Source organism: Oreochromis aureus, linkage group 12, assembly GCF_013358895.1.
Source record: "Oreochromis aureus strain Israel breed Guangdong linkage group 12, ZZ_aureus, whole genome shotgun sequence".
Taxonomy (NCBI): Eukaryota; Metazoa; Chordata; class Actinopteri; order Cichliformes; family Cichlidae; genus Oreochromis; species Oreochromis aureus.
This window is the reverse complement of record NC_052953.1, coordinates 25,482,472-25,507,849: the sequence shown is the minus strand read 5'-3', so window position 1 is coordinate 25,507,849 and position 25,378 is coordinate 25,482,472. Positions and strand designations below refer to the sequence as shown.

The following is a 25,378-nucleotide window of genomic DNA, read 5'->3' as shown; positions in this document are numbered from 1 at the left end:
GTGCTGGCTAATTACCGGCGCATTCTCCTCCTGCCAGCAGCGTGCTGCTGCTGTCGAAACCCCCTTCTACCACCACCTCCACCCCCACTCCTCTGTTTCTCTCTTCCTCCTCTTTAGGAGTGAGCGGAGGAAGGAGGCGGAGGGGAGGGCCAGGTTACAGATGTGTATTAATGAAGCAGTGAAGGGCAGGGGGTGACTCATAGAGAGGGAGAGAGCGAGGGAGTGAAAGAGGAGCAAGAGGCGATTTGCATGCAGAGACGAGATTCACCGCTTCTACAATGCCTCTCTCTCTCTCTCTCTCCTCCTCTGTCTCTGTCTGCTTCTCTCTCCCTCCAAATCCTCCTCCCATCATCCTGCATTCTCTTACTGTTTTAGCTCTCTCACCCTCTCTCTCCTCTACTTCCTTGCCTCTCTCCTTTGCTCTCCGGCTTGCTGCCACTGCTGATTTGAATAATTCAGCACAAGCCGGTATTCTCCAGGGCCCCATTGTCTGCGCGCGGCAGGAGAATGAGAAGGAGAGAGATAGGGGAAGAGGGAGAGAAAAGAGAGATAGGTGGGATTGCAGGGCAGTGTGTGTGTGTGTGTGTGTGTCTGTGTGTGTAAATGGAGAGGGTGGAGGCAAGGGTGGGGGGAGGGAGGTCCAGGCTGCCTTCTTTCACCTAGCTGTGGCGTAAATCAGCACTAATGAGGTAGAGGAGGAATACCGAGGCCTCGTACCACACTACAGAAGCTTCTTTTTTTCCCCATGCAAACGCACTAATGCACACAGGTAGACACACATTTAGCAGTCTACATGCATACAATCCCCCCATAACCTTCATTGCTCTGCTGTGTTGTGGTTATTGACTTGTTGCTAACCCTCACTCCAGCGTTCAGCGCTATCGAAAGGAGGAGGAACACAAGCAGAGAGACAGAAATGTTGTCATAAGAACACAAAGGAGAAAAAATGGCATTCGTTCCTTGCGTTTGTGAGTTGGCTTCAAATATCAAACACTTAAAAGTGAAACAGACCCATTTTTTTAAAACCCTTGTGAAATAATTGTTGTCATAAGAAAGAAACTCTCTGCCCTTTTGTTTTCAGCTGGAATGCAAAGTGAGAAAAACTTGGTCTAAAGCGAATCCTGCATGTGCACAGCAGCTCTGTAATGCAGATCTGCTCTCCCTCTCCGGAGGTTTTCTGATGTAACATATTTGTCGTGATGCTGTGACCATTTGTAGTTTTTACAGCTGCTTGAGCGAGGGCAATTTAGCTTCGTTTAGTGCAAAGAGGAGGTCTGTCTGCTTATCACATACCATAATTTGACTTTTCCACCCTTCTCAGAAATAGATAATCAGCTTCTGATTGAATCCTGAAAAACGGGAGGCTGAAACCAAACGAGCACACCAGGCACAACAGATGCTCTCACATTCTGTCTCTTTTAGCTCCCTTTAACTTTGCTTTTAAAACCTTGATCTCCACTCCACATCTCACCTCCTGCCAGCCCTCCATCTTACCATCCACCCACGGATTGTGATATTGGGGAGTGGGCCCAGAAACTGTCCCATCCATGAGAACTTTCCCAGACAACAGGCACCACACACTGGACTCAGTGGACTCAGCTGAATGCGACAAAGCTCCAGAGATTGTAGTCTACGCTGCTGCATCTTTACACCCAACTGGTGATTTGTTCCCATAAGAAAATATGTCAGTAATAGCTCCACCTTCATGAATATGGACCAATGTGGAAGCTTTGTACTGTCTACACAGTGACTTCAGTCAAGTACCTCTCTCTTAGGAGATGACATACTAGTCCGTCAGATGTAGGATTTTTAGGTCCTCAAAAAAAGAAGAAGAAGAAGAAAAGAAAAACATATAATGTCTAGACATCAAAGGAATGACGCAAATGTTATGAAAGGGCTTTCTTTTGTAAGTCTTGTGAACTCGCTGTCAGGCATGGGTAAAATGTGCATTTTAAAATGTTTGGAAGGGTAGACTCAAACCGAGTATTGCACATTATTTCTATCACATCTTCAGCTCTATATTTGGCTCCTGTGGGTGAGGAACTCAATAAAAAACAATGAGCATGGGGGAGGAACTGATTCCCTGGGTACATTTTATAACTGTAATAATATAATCTGGGGAACATTTATTGGGTTATTTATCTGAAATAACAAGCTAAAAACATGTTAGATAGGCTCAATTAAGCAGCGAATCACGAAAGCAACGTAATGTCAGTGCACTCTTTTTCTCTTATCTCAGTTTCTGCTTATTTGCTGCCCCCCACCCCCCAGCTCAGCTATTAAAAAGACTCAACCAATAGCTGTTTGTTAGCCATCAGGAAAGGAGGAAGATTTTTACCTCACACCGTCACGATTGAATGAATTTGCCCACATGAGTGCAATGGTCAAATAATCAGCTTTAGGAGGATGCTTAATGAGTCCAACTTTATCCCTGGAATAATTTTAGTCAATGAAGGCAGGAAGGGGAGACTTTCACAGTTTGCACCCTCTCACTTTCGCTGCGGTCCCCCATCACTAGTCTCGCCAAAAGCAATGACTGGAGGAGGGTGGAATTCCTCAAGACTTACTGCCAATTGGGAAGGTTTGAAAAGACGTCGGAAGACAGAAAAAACATTATTTTTTAAAAAACAGCTGTATCAAATGTAAATTATGTTACCTTACCTGTTGTGGGGATTATGTGTGGCTATTACTGTGGCTATTATTACTACGTGAAGAGAATTACAAATGTAGTCATCATCAAGAAAGAAAGCAAAAAAGAAACAAGGAAAGAAGGAACGTATTCAACATCTGTTTTGCAGCTGGGAGTATTTCTAAGGGACACCGGGAGAAAAAGGAATTAAACACAAGAAAGGGGGAGGCGGGGGGATCTCTGGGAAAGCTGGAAGAGAAGACAAACACGGGATCCAACATGGCTGGACTGGATTAAAATGGCTGGAGTAAAGAACACCTTTCTATTTACCCAGTCTGAACTTACATGTCATACAGCTCTGATGTCTCTGCCATGATTAACTGGAATCTAGTGGAGAATTAGACTTCACATGCTGACCTTTACGATAAAATCATCTCTGAAAAAATGAGGCCATTTGCACCTTGAGCAAAGTTTAACATAATAAGTACCACGTTTACGGCAAATCGGGGGGTTCGTGTCATATGCAGTTGGTGACGAATGCCAAACTACCCGCTTGATAGCCGCTTCCTAACAGCTATAAAATGGCAAAGAGCACAGGGCCACACACGCCAACAGAGTGTGGCAAAGCCCCGAGCCCGGCCGAGCCGCATCACCCCTCTACAGGGCCTGACAGTAATCAGGAGAAGAAGTGAGTGCTGAGGAAGTGTCAACAGAAACAAACCCTGTGCTTCGTTTGAGCCAGACTGAGCTGATAGCTCATTGCCAGTGGCATAATTTAGATGAATGGTGGGTGCAATCCATCAGAATCAGAGTATAGCTAGAGTTAGTGTGAGCGCGAGGAGGAAGAGGAGGGGTGCGACCCTTTCCTGCGCTCGCCTGCCAGTAACGGTATCCCATTACCCTACACCTGTTAACAACACCAATCCCCTTGTATAAACAGTAAAGTGATCCACTCATTGAAGGCAGAGGGACAGAAATAGACAGACGGTGGGATTGAGGTAGGAAGAGAATGCGGAGAATGGGACAGGAAAAAGAGGAAAGAGCAGATGAAGCAGTCGGGATAAAGAAATGTTTTCTTGTTTGATTTTAAAGAGACTAGCACCTCTGGACATGATGGATGAACCCAGGGTCTGGAGAGACAAGTCATGGACAGATGGCTCAGATGCAAACTCCAACAGCACTGCAGCAGCCTTTACAGTAAAGCAACAGGGACATCTAGTGGCACAGAGCGTAACTTCCCCAACGCTTCCATTTGGAACTTGCACTGATTTTATCAAGGCAGCTTTAGCTTGAAACATCTTTAAAAGGCATCTGTCTGTTTTCATTGATATATGACACGTGCAATTAAAAAGTTACAGGCAACAAACCTAAATTAAAATCCTCATATAAACATTTCCATGACCCTTGAAATTGTTTAAAATGTGTACACAACATTAACTAGGCTGCATATCTGAGCATTTTGTCTACATTTTGTTGTTGATTAAAGGAGCAGATGTCAGTTTTGTCATAGCAAAGGCCAGTATATTAAAAAAAACAGGTTTATTTATGAATAGAAACAGCTACTGTGTTCATTTCTTTCTTAGGCTTTTACATTCTGTTACAAGTCAACCACATTCCTCAGGACTGCATATCTGCACCTACCTTTGCCACAGAGATGACCCCTCAGCAAAGAGACATTTAATCAGATACAGAGAAGAATTGTTACAGCCACCAAGTTGCCACTGTCTTCCTCTGAAAGGCAACTTTTATGTGCGTTTATTTTATTGTTCCTGAATGAATGGCTCATGTGGAAAAGAAACTGCGAGAGTAACTTTTAGGTAAAAGCTATTGACTCAAGCGGTTGGCTAATTGCCCATTTTCAGGCAGTGAAAATAATGGGCAAAAAAATAAAAAGCCATCCACAATTTGACTAAATTACCCTCCTATAGCTTGGGAAGGTATTTATAGTCAGAATAATAATAATAGTCAGAAAAACACAGCGCTGTGACCTGGCAGATTAGAAGGTAACCATTAGCGGTTTGATAGCTTCAGGGCAGTGGAGTATCGACCCGCGTGTAGCTGCATGCTTTTGTCATTCTTGTTCACTGTCAGCTCCCTCTCTTTTCTTTTCTTTTTTCCTTTTCTGGAGAAGGAAATAAAGCTCTTTTCATGGCAGATGGCTGTTTTTCAGCTAGTTCTTCTCGGCTACAGTTTTACACTACTGACACAGATGAGGAGAGCTGCAAACAGCACATCAGGGCTTCAGGACTGAGGTGTGGACAGGCTCGCTTTCAGTGCTTTCGGGAAATGTAGGTGTCTGTGGCATTGTCTGTCACACTCATCCTTTTGTGCAAAATCTATTCCCTGTTTGGCTTGTGATACTTTTATTTTGGAATATTTTTCAGCAGCACAAAGCCTTATTCATTCCTTCGCAGGGTAAATGTACAGTTCGAAATAATAATGCAGCAGCTGCAATGACACGGCCAAACATGCCAAAATTTATAAAAAAGCATTTCAAGGAATCTGTTGAAGAGTCGATTATATCTTTGGGTCTTTGGGGAGTTTTATAAAGAAATGACCAAACTGGGCTTAGACTAAATCATTATTGGGCCTGTGAACTTCTACATCATCATGTGTCATAACTGTACTTTCAGCAGAGTGTGCGCTTGCACAAAAGCTTAAACTTGAATTGTGTGCGTCTTTGGGGTAACTTCTTAACAACAAACCCAGCGCAACTGTCTGGAGTCAAACTGTGACTTGTTCTTTAAATAGAAGCTCCAAAAAATCAGAGACAGGGAGAATTAAGGAGTGGGAAACCAGCGGGAGAGCAGGCGTTCAATCACTCCCCACGCAGAGGATATAAAAAGTCTTCAGTAAGAATTTAAATAAGTATAAATGTAACACACATTTCTAAAATGACCATCAGCTCTTTGCAGAGGGCCCAGATTTTGCATCTAAGACAAAAACGAAAAGCTGAAGAAAGTTAGTAGAGAAGATGAAATGTGAGTTTGGAGCTTGCCACTCTTTGGCTTCAGCATCGAGTCCTGCTGCCGACTGCCTTCACACCTGGCCTTTTTGTATGCACAAACAGGATATAATGAGTAAATAAGGGTCTCGTGAGCTTTAGAGGCCAGCCAAGAGTTTTTCTCCCCAAGCTTACCAGCTGCTGTTTTTAGGTTTATATTTAGCTTAAAGATAAATGAGTGGTGTTAGTCTTCACTATCTCGTCACTATCAGATACCTGATAGTGGTTTCTTCCTGTTAAAAATGAGTTTGTGCTTACTCATAGGGGTAGTCGGATGGTTGGGGTTTTCTTTAAAAACTGTAACGTGTTCACAGTATAAAGCACCTTGGACTCATATTTCTTGTGGTCTGGATTGAAAACCTGAATTGATTTAAGTCAAATTTCATCTATTTTGCAAACAAACCAAAAAAAGAGTCAAATTGTGCTTTTCAACATGTCAAAATACGAAACTGGTGGACTAAAAGCTTAACAGTTTGCACAGGTAGTGAAAGTGGGTTGCTTTTAAACTAAATATCACATTCATTAATAAAGCTATTAGAATAATTGTTATTATTTTTTATTTTATGGTGCAGTGAATGTGTAATAGCCTATTAGAGTTGATTACAAAGCAGCAGGTACTGTGGGAACCTGTAACCTGCGAGGAAAATCATTCAGGAATATTTTAGCTTTAAAATGGAATATTTCCTATTTGCACAGCGCTAATGACAGTCCAACTACCCCACCATCACCCCCTCCCCACCATCAATTCATCTTATCAGTCCACAGTATCACTTATCAGTGAGTTGGTGTAAATGGCAGCGTGTGGGAGAACAAGTGCTGCAGCTCAACTAACAGCATTCCTCCTCAAAAGAGTTTCTCCTGTCCTTCCTTCCTTCCTTCCTCCCCTCCCTCTCTCCTTTCACTCTCATATTGTGTCTCTAACGAGTCACGTCCTTCTAGCAATTATTATGAAATTAAAGCTATTTTCCACGGCCGATGTTTGCCCCGGTAATAACCACACCGAGATAGGCTTCATTCATTTAGCGTTTTAGTTCAGCTCAATTCCTGTCGCATTAGCAAGAGGAGCAAAATCAGAGTGTCACTCAGATATTCTGCTTAATGGTTTGGCGATGGCCTGGCCCCTTTTCTTTTCTTTTTTTCTCCTTTTCCTTTCACGATCCCCCTAACCCTATCTCTCTGCCAATTACGCTGTTTAATCTATATGTAGATAATGGTGTCCAGGACCTCCCTGTTGAAATGTCAGGTGTGAAGAGGTTATTAGCTAACTTTTAATTACTGTCCATCATTCACCAGGCAGCAGGACAGATTGGTCTTCTCCAGCTGTCCGCTTATCTAGTCTCCGAGTTGGCTGGAGGTGTGGAAAAGAAAGACGTTTAGGAAGCACCAGGTCTTCCACTTAATATCACCATTTTTTTTTACACTATTAACTAGACTTAGTGTTTGGAAGGAAGACACAGAAGCGAGGAGGAAATGACCAAGTAGATTATGTGTCATAGGGTTTAATAGAAGCTGTCCATGAGGAGAGTTGCTCAATGAAAGGTGACTGTGATGCTGTGATGGCACTGTATAATGTGCAAAAAATTTGCAGAAAATGCGCAATAATTTTAGCATCAAAACAAAACAATCTCTGCTTTCCAAAAATCTGAAAGTAGTTGGCGCTGGTTGCAGACTATCAGAAATGCCAGTCTACCGACACTTTTAAAAACATGCATTCTAGTTTAAAGTGAAGCTTAATAGAGATCAGCTAGATCATAAATGTTCCAGCACAAAAATATTTTATGAACTCCCCCCAGTTCAGGTGTCAAAACCTGCGTTGTGCGCTGAAAGACCAACAACCCCAGAGCCACAATTTAGTCCTCCTGTCTTCAGCACTTGTACTTGCTCTGCTGTATTGCTCCAGCAGGGAAGCAACAGGATGACTAGTGCAGACAGATGCCAAGGAGAGTGGCCTTGGAATTGTCTGTGGAACTGGTGGAAGAGTTGGACTCAGCGTTTCCCAGCAAGACACAACCGCTAAAAAGACTGATTTCTGATGGTTGGTGCGAGACCATTTGATTCAAGACTGTTGCACCTGTACATATAATGTATAAGTTGGACTTCTAGCCTGGTTTCAGTTTTAGTTCTTTTTGTTTCTTTAATGCCCTGGGTTTGCTTTACTGCTACGAGCACTCCTTTTTCAGCTGCTCTCTACCCGATAGAAAAGGAACCCCCTCTTCCTTCTGCTTGTTCCTCTTCTTTACATGTGTAACTTGTCTGTTTCTTATCCAGACCGAACTGAATAGGAAGTCTCCATTAACTTGCATGGGCAGTTTTGCAAATGTATGTAGAAACAGGACACTGGTTGTAAAGGTTCTTAAACAACAGCGCACATACAGCAGGCCTAGAAAAGACTTTTTCCCCTAAAAATAGAAAACCTGAAGAATATTGTAACTAGATTCACATCTTCATTCAGGAAGCAGCGACACATAAAAATACACACTTGCAGCGAGAGCGATCTCTTTTCAGTCCTTGAACTGTCTTTCAGTGGTTTTACTATTTTAAGCTCTACAGGGCAGAGCACTGCTGATTACAGTGCCACAAAGAGAAATACTTCCCGGGCTTAGGTTTTCTTCTTCTTCTTCCTCGCCATCTTTTACAGCCTACACACAAATTCCGCTGGAAGTAGCGGAGCTGTTATTTCAGCAGGCATCCTCCATATGATGGAAGCTCTGGTTACAGAGGGCTGCTTCTGGATTGCACACATAATTACGCACGCACACATGAGCAGTGTGCTAAGACATTCCTTATTTTATTCAAACAAAGAAGAAAACGGAAATGGATAATTGGTAAAAAAAAAAAAACCTGCAGAAATTCTGACACAATTAGATAATTGTGGAAATTACTGATTGCCTACATCAACACACACACACACACACACACACACACACAAGCTCTCGGTCTCTGCCTCTCTCTGTCTTTGGGACATAAATGTCTCTGTGGTATCCAAGCCTGTATAAACTTGAGCATTAGTGTGTTTTCAAAACTAACCATGCGCTAGAGGACATCATTAAGCCGATTAAGGCTTTTCATGCAAACATACCTGCCTTTGAACTGAGGTTTGTGTGATATTTAAGACTTTAAGTGGAGCCTCACTTTTCTGTGCGGGGTTTTGTGTGTGTTAAGACTCTGCTTTCAGAGCTCTGCGGTGAATTACCGCTGACCCATGAAGACCCCGGGCCCCCCAACTTCTGCCTGTGGAAACCCCCCTGTCATCTGGATCACATTGGGCTCAAATGGGGGGCAGAGCAGAACCCAGTGTGTCTGACCCATGCAGATCAGGAGGATGCTGGAATGAAGGTCCACTGCGGTGTGTGTTTCGCTCTTTCTGTCTCTGGCACAGACACACAACCTGTATGACGTGATGGATCTAATGCACACAGTGTCTGCACACAATGTTTCTTTGTACAAGAGAGTTTTAAAGGAATACACTCATATCCTACTAACATTACTAACCACTTTGTAACACACTTTGCGTATTTGTAAAAAAACAACATTGCTGAAAATGTGGTTTAAATGGAATCATAAATGCAGTGTTTGAACCAGGCCTGATGTAAATGTGAAGGAGTATCATCAAAATAGTCTGAAAGATTGCGCCATCACAAATATGTGTCCGCTTGCCTTACATATAAGAAGAAACCTGTGCTAGACCTTACATCGTTTTTATCTCCCAACATGATGAGTTGCTGCCCCCTGCTGTAAGTTTCCATCCATGAAAACTCTCAGACAAACAATGCTGTTATTTAGACAGTTTATATGTATGAATGCACAGGAGGAACATTGTGATCTGACTGATCAGCCAGAGACATGCATAATATTTAAATTAGTTTAGTAATACAACCACTTCCCACTTTGATGCCAGTACTTCTCTGTCATTAATGATGATTTAAAGATCCATGACGTTTCTTTACAAGATAAAATACTACAGGTATGTAAGCATTTCAAGATAAACAGAGCTTCATCATTTGACCTTAACCAGATCCTTTTTTATACCTGAGCAGCTGTCAGAAACAAATACAAAAGATAAATATTGAATGATGTCATCCCTGTTATCAGGTTAAAAAAAAGGTTCTTGAATTCTTAAAGGGTGTTGAGGCACTGACACAATGAGTGTGTTGCAGTATTTACGGGTCGTAAACACATACCGTTACACTAACACTCCTTCAGCTCCCAACAAAATGAACTAGTTATTTACTTTATGCAAAATATGAAGCAATCTGGTCATTTTTTCTATACTCATTGCTAATATTGTTTATGTATGTATTTACAGAATATACATGCACATATACATATATTATGCATATATATTTATTGCTGATTGTGAATTAATAATAAATAATGTTACAAATGACTAGCAATATTATTTTCATTATTTTTGATGCAATATTGTCTACTTTATGGTTTATACATAGTATTTCATATTGAATTGGAGCTGATAAGATACAATACCAGTTGTGTTCTGATGGCCCTTGCCTTCACATTTTAAAGCAATGAGTAACCTTGAGTGTCATTTCTGATCTGCGCTTGTTGCTTAAAACTAACTCCACGCCGTCTGTGACTGAAACAGGACAGGAAACACGGGGCCACAGCCTTATGACGAAACGCTATGTTGCAAAAAATTTTATTACCTGGATACAAAGTTTTAGAAACAAAAGTTACAACTTTACAAAAAATATTCAGAAATTGTTCATGAAACAGTAAACAATACCATCACTATCAAAGTATTATTTTTAAACTTTATTAACACATTTTCTTAGACCTCCTGTTGTTCTTATGGACATTTTGCTTGTATTGCTTTCTTGTTTTGTTCTTTTCAAAACATGATTTATGTCAGTGTAAACATTCATTAACATGCTGCTTTCACATAATACATAAACTGAGAGGTTCAAGGATTAGATTCAGGCTGCAAGAGTATTTGGAGGTTTTCGCAGTGCTCACAGCCAGTTTGCAACATATTTTGCATTTCCACACAAATACACCTCTTGTGCAAACACACACTCGCTCTTCTCTCTCCCTCTCACACACATTCAAGCACGTTGTTGAATTTCACTCTGTTAGTAAGTGACGCATCTCCTCAATTCTGGGGCGCTTCAACAATTTTGAGCAGAAAGTTATTGATTCTAGTTAGTTTTTGTTAGGTTATGTGTTCATTAGTAGGTTAGTTTGTTAGTTTGTAGAGAGCTGTTCAACACTCTTCTTTTGGGTTAGTGAATTGTTTTGATGAATGTTGATGACTGTTGTTCATAGTAGGTCTGTCCAGTGGTATTGCTGGACATGCTTTGATTTACTCAAAGTTTAGTAAAGAACAGCAAACAAAGACATTAGTAAGATGGACATTTACAGGATCAGGACTGTTAGTATCAGCACCAATCAGGAGTTAGTACTGAGGTGTGCTCAGCTTCTGTCTGACAGCACCGCCCGAGCTGACAACAAGCCAGGCACTCACCTGCAGGTTGACCGCACAGAGCACGTACAAACGTAAAGACTGACCTCTCTGAATCTGATCGCAATCGGTTTTGCGTCGGTTGCTCATAAGTGTGCGGTCAACCCAGTTTGATGTCAGCAGCTGTTCCCGCTTGTCTTTTCACCTTGAGCTTAATCACTTTTTTTTCCTTTCCAAGTCCCGAAAGCCTTCTCGACATGCTCAGTGCAACGTTTTTCCCGACTTTAACGATTTATCTAAACTTCTAAAAGAAGGGATGCAAGATCATGCAAAGGGAGTATATGCGCTGCAGACTGCGGGCAGAAAGCAGAGGGTTAGTCAAGTTAGGGTTAGAAATGCCAGCCAACAGCATTCTCAATACAGGTTAGTAATCCTCCAACTGTTAGCACATATATTAGTACTGTTAGATATTAGTGAGATACTGTTAGTACAACCCAGATGTGGGTAAAAATCTATTTACACATAATTATTAGCATTTGCTGTAATTGGCTTCAGTGTGAAATGATAGGACTGTAGGCATCGGGACAACTTAATTATTGCCAGCGGGCATCGTTTAGAAAACTACAGACCATTAATTTCCAATGGCATCCTTGTGATCTAAATCAGTATAATAACTGCTACTTCAGTGAGGTTGTAACAAATGCTAAGAACCATTTGTAAATGTTGTTTTATCCCTTATCTGGTACATCCAGTGGCTAAAAGAATATAGGCCTGTTATTGATTGAGCAGCTGTGAAAACAAAAATCACAGTAAAGCAGCTTTTAGCTTAAGGCCCGTTACAAATACATTTCATCTGACTGATAAGAGACACATGCAGACATACGTATAGGGTACATGCAAAGAAACACGTGCACTCACGTACACACCCCCATAACACGCACACACACACAAGTGTGATCCACTTTAGAGGTTTCCGCACAAACAAAAACATACTGTGTGAATTGCACATTGGGAACTTGTCATTTTCACACACTTTAGCAGCTTTTTTTTCAAATATCAGAGCTTTGCACAAATCTGGCATAGATAAACTCCAGCTATGAAAAGACACAAAAAAGTCTCGCTGAAACGCTGCTCGCTTTGAGTGAAGTATCTTATACAGGAAGAAACCGTGAGAGGGTTAGAAAGAGTATGGGTCACTGCACGTGGCAGCTAAAGGAAAAATGCATGAGTGATGGTCAATGGCTACAGAATCAGTGTTTTTGACCAGCAAAATAAAGTCAGAGAACGGGCCAGGATGTGCTTATTACTTACAAAAAAAAAATCGCACTGCAGCAAATTATTCTGCACAACACCCATGAAAAAGCTCCCTGCTAAATCTGAGCACACTGATGTTGACTACGAAGCAACAAGTGAAATACTGTTTGCACTGATTTGCAAAAGCAGAAGTCATCTCTCAGTAGGAAAACACTGGAACACGGATTCTCTCTTCTGAAGGTACAGGGCAGGGAAAATGGCACCATGTGGTCGTCACTGCAAGACAAATCACAATAAAGGGAATTAGGATGGTATAGTGTAGTATAAAATAATGTGGATATAGTGAGTGATGGCATGATTACAAAGATATATTTTTGTACTGGTTTGAAAAATATTGACAAATATTTCCTTTTCTACAAAAATCTTGAATAAAATCACCAAAGGGGCAGATTATGCTAATACGATTTGGTCACATGATCCAATTTGTGGTTTATCTCACTTCTTAACCATAATCGTGAGAAAAGTACCATAAAGCAAGCATAATAATAATAATAATATTAAATGTCAGTGATTAAGCACGTAACTGATCTCCCACGTTCTAGCTGGTCTTCATTTATCTGTCCTCTGTGCCAGCATAGAGGCTCAACACAAACACACAAGGACACACACTCACACAAAAGCATGACTGAGTCCATAAAAAACTGGCTCTGCATTTTATATTCATCGGCACTTATATAAGAAGTCACTGTGTACAGCATAAAAGTGAATGTGGAGGAAAAAAAGTCATTGGTATAAATCTGTGGATAGATCCTGTACCAGTCCATACGCAGCACAGTAGAGGGCAATGGAGCGAAGCCACCGGGAGCACAATGAAGTCCTGTCAAGCCCCCCCAACAATCTGCTTTTTCCATCGGTGTAACTGGAGAAGAGCACACAACACAAAGCAGCAGAAAAAAGTGGGACACAACCCAACTGTCCTCACAAGATCCCCCAGGTACTGGTTGTTCTTTCATCTTTTTTTTTTTGTTTCTTTTTACTGCTTTATATTTAGTCTCAGACACGGTGGACTGAAAAACACCCACTGTAAAAACATATGAGTCACTTAGGATAGGCATCAGTAATATCAGTTATCTAAATGACTGAGTAATGCTATTAAATTTCCATGTGGCCTGAAAATTAACCTCCCTAGAAATGATAATGACGACAATCCAGTCTGTACACATAACCTGTCCTGTTGTTGGTTCCCTTCTGGATCCTCCCAGCGTCCTGTGTGTCTCTGTCTGCAGCGCTGTGGATGAATCCACAGGGAGTACCTAAAAGGCAAAACCCATACTGAGTCAGATGGACATGTATACTATGTATATACTTCATATATACTTCATATATGCTTCATATTAGATGTGAATCTAATATTAGAAGATCAAAGTTAAGGCTGGGACTATTTGACATTGCTCTTGGCAAATCACTGCAAAAATAATAACTACAGCTTGTTCTCTGCAGATTAAAGACGTATAGGGTATGTTGTATCCTGCTTTATTGAGAGATGTATTGAGATTAAAAATAACTACAAGATTTTTTTTCATAGTCTATGATAAATGAGCATACCACCCTACAACCTACAAGACATATTCTCTATAATCTAGGCCCTCACTTGGAGGGATTAAAGGAGTCAGTGTTTACCTAAAAACATAGATCTTATTAAAGGATTGGGTGAGATAGAGGGGGTAAAAGTTGAACGCAACGGAAGACCAGAATAATTGGAAATTATAAAATGATAAATTATCTCTTTTTTTTTCCTACCAGTAATCTCCGGGATCCACATCCACCTGTCACCAAACGATAAGAAAAGATCGCTCCTTCTTCGCCTTTTTTCTGCTTTCTTCGTCTTCCTCTACCAGGCTGACTGCAAGCCGATCAGACGGTAAAACAGGCGTCGTGTGTGTGCGCAGTGATTACGCCCGCACTGAAAGGCTGGTTGGATCGAGTCGCAGCACGCTACTAACACGAACCGCGGCTGTGCGTCTTCTCTATATGGCTGCCGAGCGGAGAGAAGCAGATGTGGGAGTGCCAACAACAGCTGCGCACTGACGGGAGTCCAGTCCACGGAAAACAGGATAAAGTGGAGTCGGAAGCCTCGGGACAAAGAACATGAGCCGAGGGTATTAATGAGAACAGTAACTTCTTTCACTCAGCGCGCAGACCTGAATTAATCGCTGGTCTCGGTCTCCAGCTGCTGCCACAGGTTTATGGTCTTTTGTATGCGCCCCCTTCATCCACCATCTGTGTTTCCCGGGCAACGAGAGGACTGCCTGCAGGCACCACCAACAAGGCCTGCATGCAACCACCTCAAATCAAGGCACACTACAGTGACGTGCTGTGATTGTGCTTACTGTAACATAACCAGTGGTTGATGTTTCTTCATTGTTAGCTGCTTTCTACACGTACACATAATCTCACACCTCTTCTTCTGCCTGCTTTGCATTCACTCATCCAAATTGGTGTTTGAACAATATTTCTTATCTTCTCAGTGCTGTGATTCAACACATTCAATTTCAAGTAACGGGTACTCGACTGAAAATGCCAAGTCTACGAGTGAATCCCAGCAAATATTGAAAGCTCTTAAAAAATGGACATTTGCCAACTAAATACTTTTTCAGACATCTAGCTGTTATCGTGATTTTAATTCATGAACAAAAGAGCTCACATTACTCAGATTAGCCTTAATTTTCAGGTATAATTGATAAAGGGCTTAATTATTTCACAGCAAATCAACAGGAAAACTGGAAACAAGTTATAAAAATCTCATGGATAAGCAGAAAAAGAACAACATTAGGCTGCGTGTCATCAATCATGAGCATAAAAGAGCATCCGACACCAGCTGTTAACCTCCGATAATTCTCAGAAACAGAAATGAAAAGTTTCAATAAAACAATAATAATAAGAAAACCAGTGAAGTGATAAACTGATGAAACAAATAGTGTCTGTCAAAGAGAAAAGCTTTAGAAAGAGGAACTTTTTGGGAGGGGGGGGGGGTCCTGACCCAAAGAATGTGGTTCTGCCAGGGGTTGAACCTCCTGGGCTGCCAGTGGAAGTGGGACACTGGCTTTTACTCTTGATTTTACTGCCAACTAAATAAAATGCTGCTTTTCTGGATCAGGACCTGGAACATTCTTGACTGGCTGAGTTAATCAGCTGATCTCAGTTCAACTGGGCTGCATTCCACTTACTGAGGAGGAAGATTAGTCTGAGAGACCTGACAAGAAACAAGAATGAGTTGCTTTCAAAACTACAGCAGTCGGTCTCCCCAGTTACCAAACACTTCAACATTTAAATAAACTTAAAATTACCATTATTTTTACATTTTGAGTTTTCATGTTTGCTTTTTGGGGGGGATTATGAGCCTGTTTTCTATTCTGTATATCTCCGTTTTTGAGGTCATGGTAGGCCAAGGAGCTGGGGGGGAAAAACTCACTGGACTTTCGTGAAGATGTTTCATCTTTCATCCAAGAAGCTTCTTTTAAATACCCAGGACTTTGCACCATTTGAGTGAAGAAGCTCTTGGATGAGAGGAAACATCTTTACGAAACTTAAAGTCCAGTTGTTTTCTGTGCCTTTAGTTCCCCGATTGCTTTAGTTGATGAAAGCTTTATTAATCTCCATTTTGCATTCCCATTCTTGTCTCTGCGTTTATCTTCTATCTCTTTGTCAAATTCCTGGCTCAGTCCTGGTCTCGGTGCTGGTTATTTCCTGTCTTATTTTGATAGTCTCTCGTCGTGTGCTTTCGCTTTGATTCTACTCCCACACACTTATTATCTGTTATTAGTTTCAGCTGTCCTCCTACCTGTTGCTTGTACCCTCGTTATCCTTTGTGAGTATATGTCGTCTCAGTCCTCTCTCTGAGCTGTGTCCTGTGTGCCTGCTTATCTTTGTGCTTTTGTTGGAGCGTAGCAATAAAGCTGTTTTTTCATTTTTATGTTATGTGTTCCCAGTCCTGCACTTTGGGTTCAATTACTGACGCCACACAGCGAATCTTGATTTCTTTTAAAAGTCATTAACATGATGATCATAATGTTGATGATTCATTAAAACTGGGATGTTTAACGTTTGTTTGTTTGTTTTCACAGTGTAGGTTATTTGAATTGTGATCCCACTGCATAGCTGTCAGTATAAAGCTGCCTAGTACGTCACTAAGAAAGGGTATTTACATTTCATTAATACGCCCATGCTATCTACCTGATAAAACCCCCATCCAGATGGAGGCGCCAGCTTGCGCGCTCACAGATGTTTGGCCTTCCTGAGTCGCCGTACCACTGCATGTACCTCGCTGCCCTAGCCGTGCGCGCGCTGGCTCGATTTGTATGAACAAACTGTGAAGCATCGCTGAATGTGACGTTATCCATGCATCAGCCAGCTCCGTCGGCTCTCTCGGGTCTGTGCCGAGTCACCGACTGTCTTTACCTGAGTAATGCCCGAGCGGCCGGTGATCCCCGCCAGGTGACTGGCTGCGGGATAACCTGCATCATCAACGTCACTGAGAGAAAGAGCAGCGACTCGCCCCTTCCAGGGGTGGAGTACATCCACATCCCGGTCTCTGACACCCCGGGGTCTCGACTCAGCGATCACTTTGACGAGGTGGCGGATAAAATCCAGGTTACAGCGGAGAGCAGCGGCCGCACGCTGGTGCACTGCAACGCCGGGGTGAGCCGCTCCGGAGCCCTGTGCATGGCTTACCTAATGAAGCACCGCGGCGTGAGCCTCCTAGAGGCCCACGGCTGGGTCAGGACCTGTCGCCCTGTCGTGAGACCCAATAACGGGTTCTGGAAACAGCTCATCCAGTATGAGGGGGAGCTTCGTGGTTGCAACTCTGTCCGCATGGTGTCCTCATCCATGGGAGAGATACCTGACATTTATGAAGAGGAGGCCAGGAATATGATGCCACTATGAGGGATGGAAGCACGCTTTTTTGTGTGTGGTGGGAAAGTGGGACATTATTTCACAATGATCTGCAGTGTGCTGGCCCTAACTGTAAAATCCTGTGCAGCCATGAAAGGAAGCATAAAAAGTGAATGCGTTCCCTCCGGGCTCTCATAATAATGGGCAGTGGTGCAGAGTAACAGTGAGCTACTGTATAATTTTTGCCTGCTGTGGTTTTTCCATGGCGCATTTAGCCACCTCGTGCTTGATTATGTGAGATTTTTGGTGAGCTCAGGAACCACTTGCAGATATGAACCCACCATCAATCTGCAAAATGCTCAAACATCCAGGAGGAGTGAGATTTACCAAAACATGTTTGTCATGAATGGGAGCTCTAAAGACAGGCTTGTATTAGGCTTCTACTCAATTTGACTAAATACTGCTCCACTGTCTTTCAGATCAATGTGCACTTTTTATACCACAACATTTATCTGAAAAATTGCAGGATGTTATAAAGGATTCAAAGCTTATAAAATACAACAAAATAAACGAGTGATTGCCATTCTCATTGAGTCGTTCCACATAAAATCAACCAAATCCTTCAATAAGGCAAATAGTGTCATCTGCATAGTCATGCAATAAACATCTAAAAAGGTACAAAGTTTAATAATTTTAGGTTGTTTAATCAAGGTAAACATTTTTTAACATAATAATAATAATAATGATATAAATATTTTTGAAGAAAAATAGCAGCCATATCAATTTTACATTCACCTCAGCTAGCACCACCTGAATGACGAAATTCTCTTGAGTCATAAGGAATCATTGCTGGAAGAGGATCATAGTATCAAAATGTAGGTACAAATGAGCCCTTTCATGTCGAAATTTGACAAAACACCAGAACCACATGGTGATGTAACCGCTCAAAGTTTACACATTGTACTTGTTTTGTTAGTGAGTCATCACACAAACATCCAGGTTGTCGGTTCTTGTTTCTGTTATTCTGCGTCACTGTAATAATAAAAATATTTTGGCTTTAGAGTGCAACACGGATTTGAAATTAGTTTGGTTGTGGTCTTGAATCTGAGCTTGAATACATTTTTCAACCCTGAAAGTTTAATGTTGCCATCTCATGTATGTAAAAGTTATGAGGGATTAAAAGTGCTGGGAAACTCATGTCAGATATCAGATTATGTATTTTGAGACCTTATAACTATGAATTTTCATCATCATAATAATAATAATAATAATAATAATATAGAAAGTTTATGCATGAAAAAAAAAATCAGCTGATTCTGAGGGCTCAGGTGGGAAGCTCTGATTCAACACTCAATGACCATTTTTGCTTTTAAAAATGTCCAGAAACTCCAGTAAACTCTTTGTATACTTTTTATGTGGATCAATTGTACATTTAGATAAAAGTTAAAGTCCTGCATTCACAGCGCTGCTAACTGAACTATTTTTAACATTAATGCTTTGATACTTTTTACTCTCTCTTCTACCTATGATAGGCACAAAGTCAAAATAAGAGCTGTGACACTGAAGGCTGTTAACAAGTCCGACTCAACTGAGACAAGACGGTAGAAAAAAGCGTTTATTTTCCAATAAGCACACAACTGAGCTGGCTCCCCTCTCACCCTAATGAACAAAAAAAGCTTTTTCTTGTTTTTTTATTTTCTTTTTTAATGGACAGTCACTCCTTACAACAGAGAAATAAAGTCTAGATGGCCATGATGTTTTCTAGCCAATTACGGTGCTTCACTAAAAAAAGAATTACAATAATTTCTGTGGATTCTTTGATAAAAATATACATTTTCATACCATAATATGGGATTCCTTGAGCCAAAAGAAAACATGCCCGCCACCTGTAACAAACAGCGAGGAAACTGAGGAAAACGGGTACAATATCAGAGCGACGCCACGGATCACAGTAAAACTCATTCACAACTTGGCACAAGTCTGTCATTTCTTTTAAACATAAACACACATCTGTTACAGAGGAAATGTGAAATCTTTATATTTAAGTGGTCATCCCCGAGACACACATCAAGTGGTACAACGTAAAAATATTCTTCTAAACCACAGACATGATGGATAGTTTTAAACACCGCTTTGAAAAAGACTGGTCGTCTCGACATACTGTCTGAAATAAGAGATTAACACGCGCACCCAGCAAACCTAAGACAAGTCTCAATTTTTAAAAAGGAGTAGTCGGCCATCATACGGTTGCTCCCTTTATGCCACAAGTTTGCATCACAGCATTGACAGTACTTTCATATCTGCATCCAACAGAAACCTACAGCCAGCTTAGCGTCAATAAATATGGATTTCAGTGTTAAGCAGCGCATCACTAATCGTGCACTTATGTAGTGTTGAATAAATGGAAAAAGTTCACGTGAACATCCGCTTAGAAAGTCTTACAAAAAAAAAAAAAAGTAAGATGGTTTTATTTATTTTTTTTTTAAATTAACCATCAAAGTGTCTTTTTTAATTTTCAAATGTCAGTTTCTGTTCTGTAATCAGTTTATCGCAAACATTTACTCTGTAATATTGTACAGGTGAATCAATGAGCTGCTGCCCACGTAGGGTGATTTAGTGTAGGTAGAACAGTTATTAACAAGGAGCAGCCTTTAATAACAAGTCTGGTAATGAAGTTATATTTGGGAAACTGCTATAAAACACTGTTTAAACAATCACCACAATCTAACGTTGTAGTCCTCATTGATTCTACATTCCACCTTGAAAGCAAAGATGTGCTTTCCAATATTTGTGCCAGGCTGTGGCTGTATTTAGCATGCAGATATGAGAGCAGTGACTTTTCTTTCTTCCATGGGTATATTTAAGCCATTACCTCCTTCTGGATTACGGTTGTTGCTACATTCACAGGGCCTACACTGCAGAGGCTGACCTCCAATATGACACTTTTACATCTTAATGAAATCTTGATGTATTTTTTAAATCTAAAAGACATTTTACAAAGATTCAGATGGCTTATTTAGGAGTAAGGCTGGAATTTGCTACTTCAACATCCTGAGCAAGGACCTTTGTCAGGCCAAACTACAAGTGAAATAATGACGCGAGTGCAAAAACAGCATGCCTATTTTACCTTCAATGCATTCCCCCCCATTCTCTCAATAAGGCAAATCGTGTCACCTGCATAGTCATGCAATAAACATCTAAAAAGGTCCAAAATAGAAGAATGTCCATTTAACCCGAGGTGTAACCCAGAGTACTTCAGTAATATATCGAACACCGGTATCTGCGTTCCTTCATTTCAAACAGCCAACAGCTGGCTTGAGATCAAATCTGAAAGAAAAGAAAGAATTGAAAAGTTACAACATTTCTTGAAAAGACCCGCAGAGAAATTTATTTCTTTATACAAGCCACTCACCTGCTGTTCCAGTTTTTGGTATTCTGTGGCCTTAGGTCGACGCGCGGCTCTGGATCGCTTTCCTTCCAAAACAAAGGCGATTATCTGGCGGCGAAAAAAAAAAGATTAGGCAAGACTGGTTTGGACTGCTGTAAGAAGTCTGATTTTCAAAATAAGGATAGCTAAGCCAGCAAATGTTAGAACTGAGTGTGCTACACATGAATGGACAACTAGGTAAAAAAAAAAAAAAAAGCTTTAGCTAATGTAAAAGTGGTTTTCAGCATTAAACCAGAACAGCTGGGAAATGTGTTTCTTTCCTTAAGCTCAGTGAAGAAATTGACACAACTCTCAACTGAATTGTTGTGTGTGTTCTACACAGGAAATGGACCTGCGCCTCAAAAGGCAACCACAGGTGTTAAATATATTTTAGGCTGTTATGTTAGTTTAAACACCAGAGTCAATATTTAAAGTCAATTTTAAAAAAGTGTGTGTATTTCTGTGTTTCTGTGTGTGTGTGTGTGTGTGTGTGTGTGTGTGTGTGTGTGTGTGTGTGTGTGTGTGTGTGTGTGTGTGTGTGTGTGTGTGTGTGTGTGTGTGTGTGTGTGTGTGTTTGGGGAGGGGTACAAGACTTGGGACATCAAACCGGTCTAACAGCAAAAGTACCTTGCGCTTGTTGTGGTAAGTGATGTAGAGCACTGCCACCAGCACAGCTGCGGAAACGAGGTAGGCAAAGAAATGGCTGCTTTCGCCGTTTTCCATCATTTTGGATGTGTTGGATGGAACTTTCACCTCTTTTTTTTTAGTCTGCTCCCCACCATCCTTTCCTTCCTCTTCGCCATTAGCAAGGTCTGGTGATTCCTCATCGCCATCTGTATGATCGTCACCAAGCCCTTCATCATTCTCCTCCTCATCTAAATCTTCTTCTTGGATTTTCACCGTGGTGCTCACTTTAGCTTTAGGTTTCCCCGTCGATGTGCTGCTGATTGGCTTTTTTTTAGAACTGTTTTCTGTAGGAGCTTTGTCTTGTGGACTTTCTTCTTCGTGTTTGGTTTCAGGCTCCGTTGGGTTGGCTTGCACATCTGTCTGTATGGGCACCTGGTCTTTCCCTTGAGTTTGCAGACCAGAATCCTGTTTTCCATCGTGCTGATCATTTCCATCCTCCTGTTGATTTTCAGTTTGACTCTGTTTATCCGTTTCATCTCCTGCGCTGTCCGGATTTTTCTCGACTGCCTTGGACTGTTCAGATGTTGGATTCACACCCTTCTTAGGTGAGCTGGGTGACTCTTCATGTTTTGATACGTTATCCGCCTTTCCGGTATGGTTACCAGACTCGCTTGACTGAGGTTGATCTGTTCCATTTTTACCATTTACTGGTGGGTCGTTCACATTTTGGGAGACTTCACCCTGTGCTGAATAAAAAACCAAGAGACTCAGTATTAATTGAATGTTAAATGTGTTAACTGGGATTTTGAATTAATTATTTATTACATGCACATCTGCTTGTTGATCCTCACTACTTATCCTCACTAGACTGTGACAGTGACCACTGACTGAGTGCATTTGCTTACATATGTGACATACTGCGTAGACCTACTACTATAGGACTAATACACCAGTTATCAAGGCTGGATTACCCACCATGCAAAGCAAAAGGTCAGTGGGCTACAATATGTCAGCTGACCTCATTAATTTGTTAGGTTGACTACAAAATCAACTAGGGCTATGTGCATATTCCTTAAAACAGTCGTAGTAATTTCTTTGCAGTTAATAGTTTCACACATAAACCATACAAAAACACAAAAAAATAAGCAACACGCACTAGGAATCCAGTATTTTTTATCATCCTGATTTTCAACTGGGCCAATAATCAGCAGAGTGAACAGTATATGCCATTAGTATTTGGTCATATGACTTGTATGGATCAGTGGTGCAGACCATGTTTAATAGATAAATAATGCTGAGATTTTTTTTTACCTAAAGAATGTAGATCTGTATAATAAGTTATAACTCATGAGTAATTTTCTTAACATTATGCTACGGAAAAAATGATCCAACAGTGTCCACAGTTTTATCCAGCAGGTTTGAAAATGTATGTAGTAGAGACCAACTGATTTATTGGTGGGTCGATATTATCAGCTGATACTGGCACTTCACCTATCCTGTTATAAAGGTTGATTAAAGAAAGTAAAGAAGAAAAAGGTAGAAACACCCTTTAATCGTGTTATGAGTCTTAATGTTGCATAGTTTGCCAACTAAAGGGCAGTCTACAACTTCCCTGTTGACAACAGGTACCACACAATCAACAAGCAATGCCAGGCAAGTAAACAAATAAGTGCATAATAAATGTCAGGGAAATCTCTTTAAGTTTCATGTGTCTGAAAAATAAACTATATATATTGGCCAATATATCCGAATATTGTCGGGGGTTTTAAACATCACCAAATATTGGTATGGATATATCGCCTGTGTCAGTTTGCCTCCAGTTGGGAGGAATTATGCCAGATTACGGTGAAAACCTCGTATGTGAATCCATATTTTGCTATATTCACTGTAAAGACAGGGAATATTATGATTATGCACAGGTGTGTATAGTAGAGTATAGCACAAGTACACATTCCCCTGCAAGAGATCACAATAAGTTAATTATATCGCAAAAGTGAAGCGGCGAAGGAAAAGGAGACTGGATGAGCGCAATCCCTCCCAAGCTCTTAAGAAGCGGAACTATATCCTGTAGCACCGAGAATGAGCCAACCTGTTAAACCGGATCCACTGCTAAAGGAGGATGAGGAAATAGTCAAGACTATTAAAATAACAGAAATAGCTCAAATGAAAAACTAAACAGAATCAATAGCACCTATTATGCAATCGCCACCATCCACCCCAATCAAAAACAAAATTAAAAAATAGCTTCATCAAATAAAACATTAAAATTTACAGTTTTAAAAAATGTCAACACTTTAACGTGGCCGAGTTTTTATTACTCATTTTATTTATTTATTTCTGCAGTGGTGTAAATCAGTCTATTCTCCTTTCTCCATTTAAAAAAAAGGACTGTTTTGACATATATCGCCTATCATCTTTACATCAGGGATTGTGGGGAAATCCATAATTGCTCGACCAACGCAGGCCTAAAGCTAAATAACAAACGCAAAAACACAACTCTACTCACCTCCGATGGAGATGAAACACAGGAATATTGCAGATGTCGTGAGCAGCAGCAAAACCGTCCTCATCGTGTCGGCTGTGTCCACACGGCAAAGAAACGCGACCCGAATCCGTCTAATTTCAACTGCGTCTCCTCAGAGCTCACGACGCAATCCGCGTTGACAAACGCAGGCCGACAGGTTTGACATGTCCCTGCTTCCGTGTACAAGCTGGTCTTTCTCTTCTTCTGCGATTGTAAATGCGTGAGTGAAGTTTAGTGCCACCTAGAGGCTACATGCTTTTATAATAAGGAAGTGCTGACGGAGAAAGCGTGGCGATTGTGGTTTCATTACTTTCACGTCCTTCTTATTGTGCAGTTTTATCATTTCAGCTGCCCCGCCCAGCCTGTGACACCGCTGAATCTCTAGAGCCCATCTATGGTAGTATACGGCACGAAATCATTATACTTTAGTATTTTTTTTTTTTGATTCAATATTATGATTTATTTTTATTTTGTCTCAGTTCACTACCAAAGTGGATTTGCTTGTTTAAGTTGGGTTTGTTTGTTTGTTTGTTTGTTTTTGCGGGGGTGGGGTAGTTGTGGGGCGAGATTTGACACGTTCAGATGAGGTGTTACAATAGAAAAACCTCTCAGTGTCATTAAATATATGCACTAATACCTCACCTTGCTTCTTTTGTTGGAAAGCCATATTAACAAACACTAACACTAATCTGTATTTCTCTCCCTTTTTTTAAGTTAATCCGTCTATTTTCTTTCACTTATCGAGTTCAGGGTCGCAGGTTGGGTGGGTGCATGTCTTTAGACTGTTAGGGGAAGCCGAAGTACCAGGATGGAGATAACGTGCAAACTCTGTAAGGAAAGGCTCCACAGGACCTGTGGCTAACAGTGGTTACCATACAAGATACAGTTATTTTATATTTATTAATTTATTTACTTTTAGCTTTTTTTTATCAATTATAATATCTTTGGTGCTCAAGTTATGATAAAGATGTGTCACTATAGGTTAAGGGACAGTTTTTCATGTCCTGCGCCCAGTCATGTGTATCACAATTGTTTAAACAGAGAAAAGAAAAATCCTCCCGCCCCCCGGTTTCCTCTACATTACAGCTCTGTCTTTACACGACTTAGTTTAATTTAAAAGCTATGTGGAAACCACTAAAATTACACACATTTAGGGCACACGTATTTGACCTCATGAAAAAAAGTTGTGTTTATTACGCTCAATGTCTTTTATCCACCATAGAAGAAGAGATGGGGGTTTCATTTGTGTTATACTGCCACCCACGGGTTAAGTGTAGGCATTGTTGATATTTTTCCTTCACGCGTGTCATTTCACCTTATCAGCAGATGGCAGTATTGGCATGTAGTGCAATTTAAAAAAAAAAAAAAAACACTTGTGCCATTATCTATGTAGGTTAACTTTGCTTTGTTACATTAAACCAAACTTAAAGGGTATGGAAAAACATTTCTTCCAGTAAGGAATGGCCAACATAAAACACCACAAAACAAAGCCACTTTTATCATGACAATACCAATATCGCTGGCCTTGGAGCTGAACATGTTCAGCAGTTTCAGAGATAATGATCTAAATGTTAATTAGAGGTGTTTTACATCTCAGTTGG

At 40.8% G+C, this 25,378-nt stretch overlaps 2 protein-coding genes and 1 long non-coding RNA gene across 3 annotated transcripts; 1 reads left to right on the top strand and 2 right to left on the bottom strand.

Moving 5' to 3' along the window:
* Positions 1–10,274: 10,274 nt before the first annotated feature.
* LOC116323946 lies at positions 10,275–14,571 on the bottom strand. The gene is made up of 3 exons (XR_004199738.2): positions 14,107–14,571; positions 13,123–13,619; positions 10,275–12,582 (listed from the first exon to the last, which is right to left on the bottom strand). It is a non-coding gene; the product is annotated as an uncharacterized LOC116323946 (long non-coding RNA).
* A 2,001-nt stretch (positions 14,572–16,572) lies between these two features.
* zgc:153044 (uncharacterized protein LOC751678 homolog) lies at positions 16,573–20,430 on the top strand. The gene is made up of 2 exons (XM_031744458.2): positions 16,573–17,874; positions 20,405–20,430. The coding sequence occupies exon 1, from the start codon at positions 16,705–16,707 to the stop codon at positions 17,248–17,250; it is 546 nt and encodes a 181-aa protein (XP_031600318.1). The 5' UTR covers positions 16,573–16,704; the 3' UTR covers positions 17,251–17,874; positions 20,405–20,430.
* Positions 18,592–23,992, bottom strand: tgoln2 (trans-golgi network protein 2). Its single transcript, XM_031744443.2, has 4 exons — positions 23,760–23,992; positions 21,254–21,999; positions 20,612–20,695; positions 18,592–20,526 (listed from the first exon to the last, which is right to left on the bottom strand). Exons 1-4 carry the CDS (start codon positions 23,821–23,823, stop codon positions 20,521–20,523), a joined length of 900 nt encoding a protein of 299 aa, XP_031600303.1. The 5' UTR covers positions 23,824–23,992; the 3' UTR covers positions 18,592–20,520.
* Positions 23,993–25,378: the final 1,386 nt, after the last annotated feature.

Bases quoted from the DNA above. Each gene is read 5' to 3' on its own strand.
- tgoln2 (XM_031744443.2), bottom strand. From the start codon at position 23,823: ATGAGGACGGTTTTGCTGCTGCTCACGACATCTGCAATATTCCTGTGT. The intron at 22,000-23,759 runs GTGAGTAGAGTT...TTTTTTATTCAG, and splicing joins GTGTTTCATCTCCATCGGAG to CACAGGGTGAAGTCTCCCAA. The intron at 20,696-21,253 runs GTACTTTTGCTG...TTTCGCCGCCAG, and splicing joins CTTACCACAACAAGCGCAAG to ATAATCGCCTTTGTTTTGGA.
- zgc:153044 (XM_031744458.2), top strand. From the start codon at position 16,705: ATGCATCAGCCAGCTCCGTCGGCTCTCTCGGGTCTGTGCCGAGTCACC.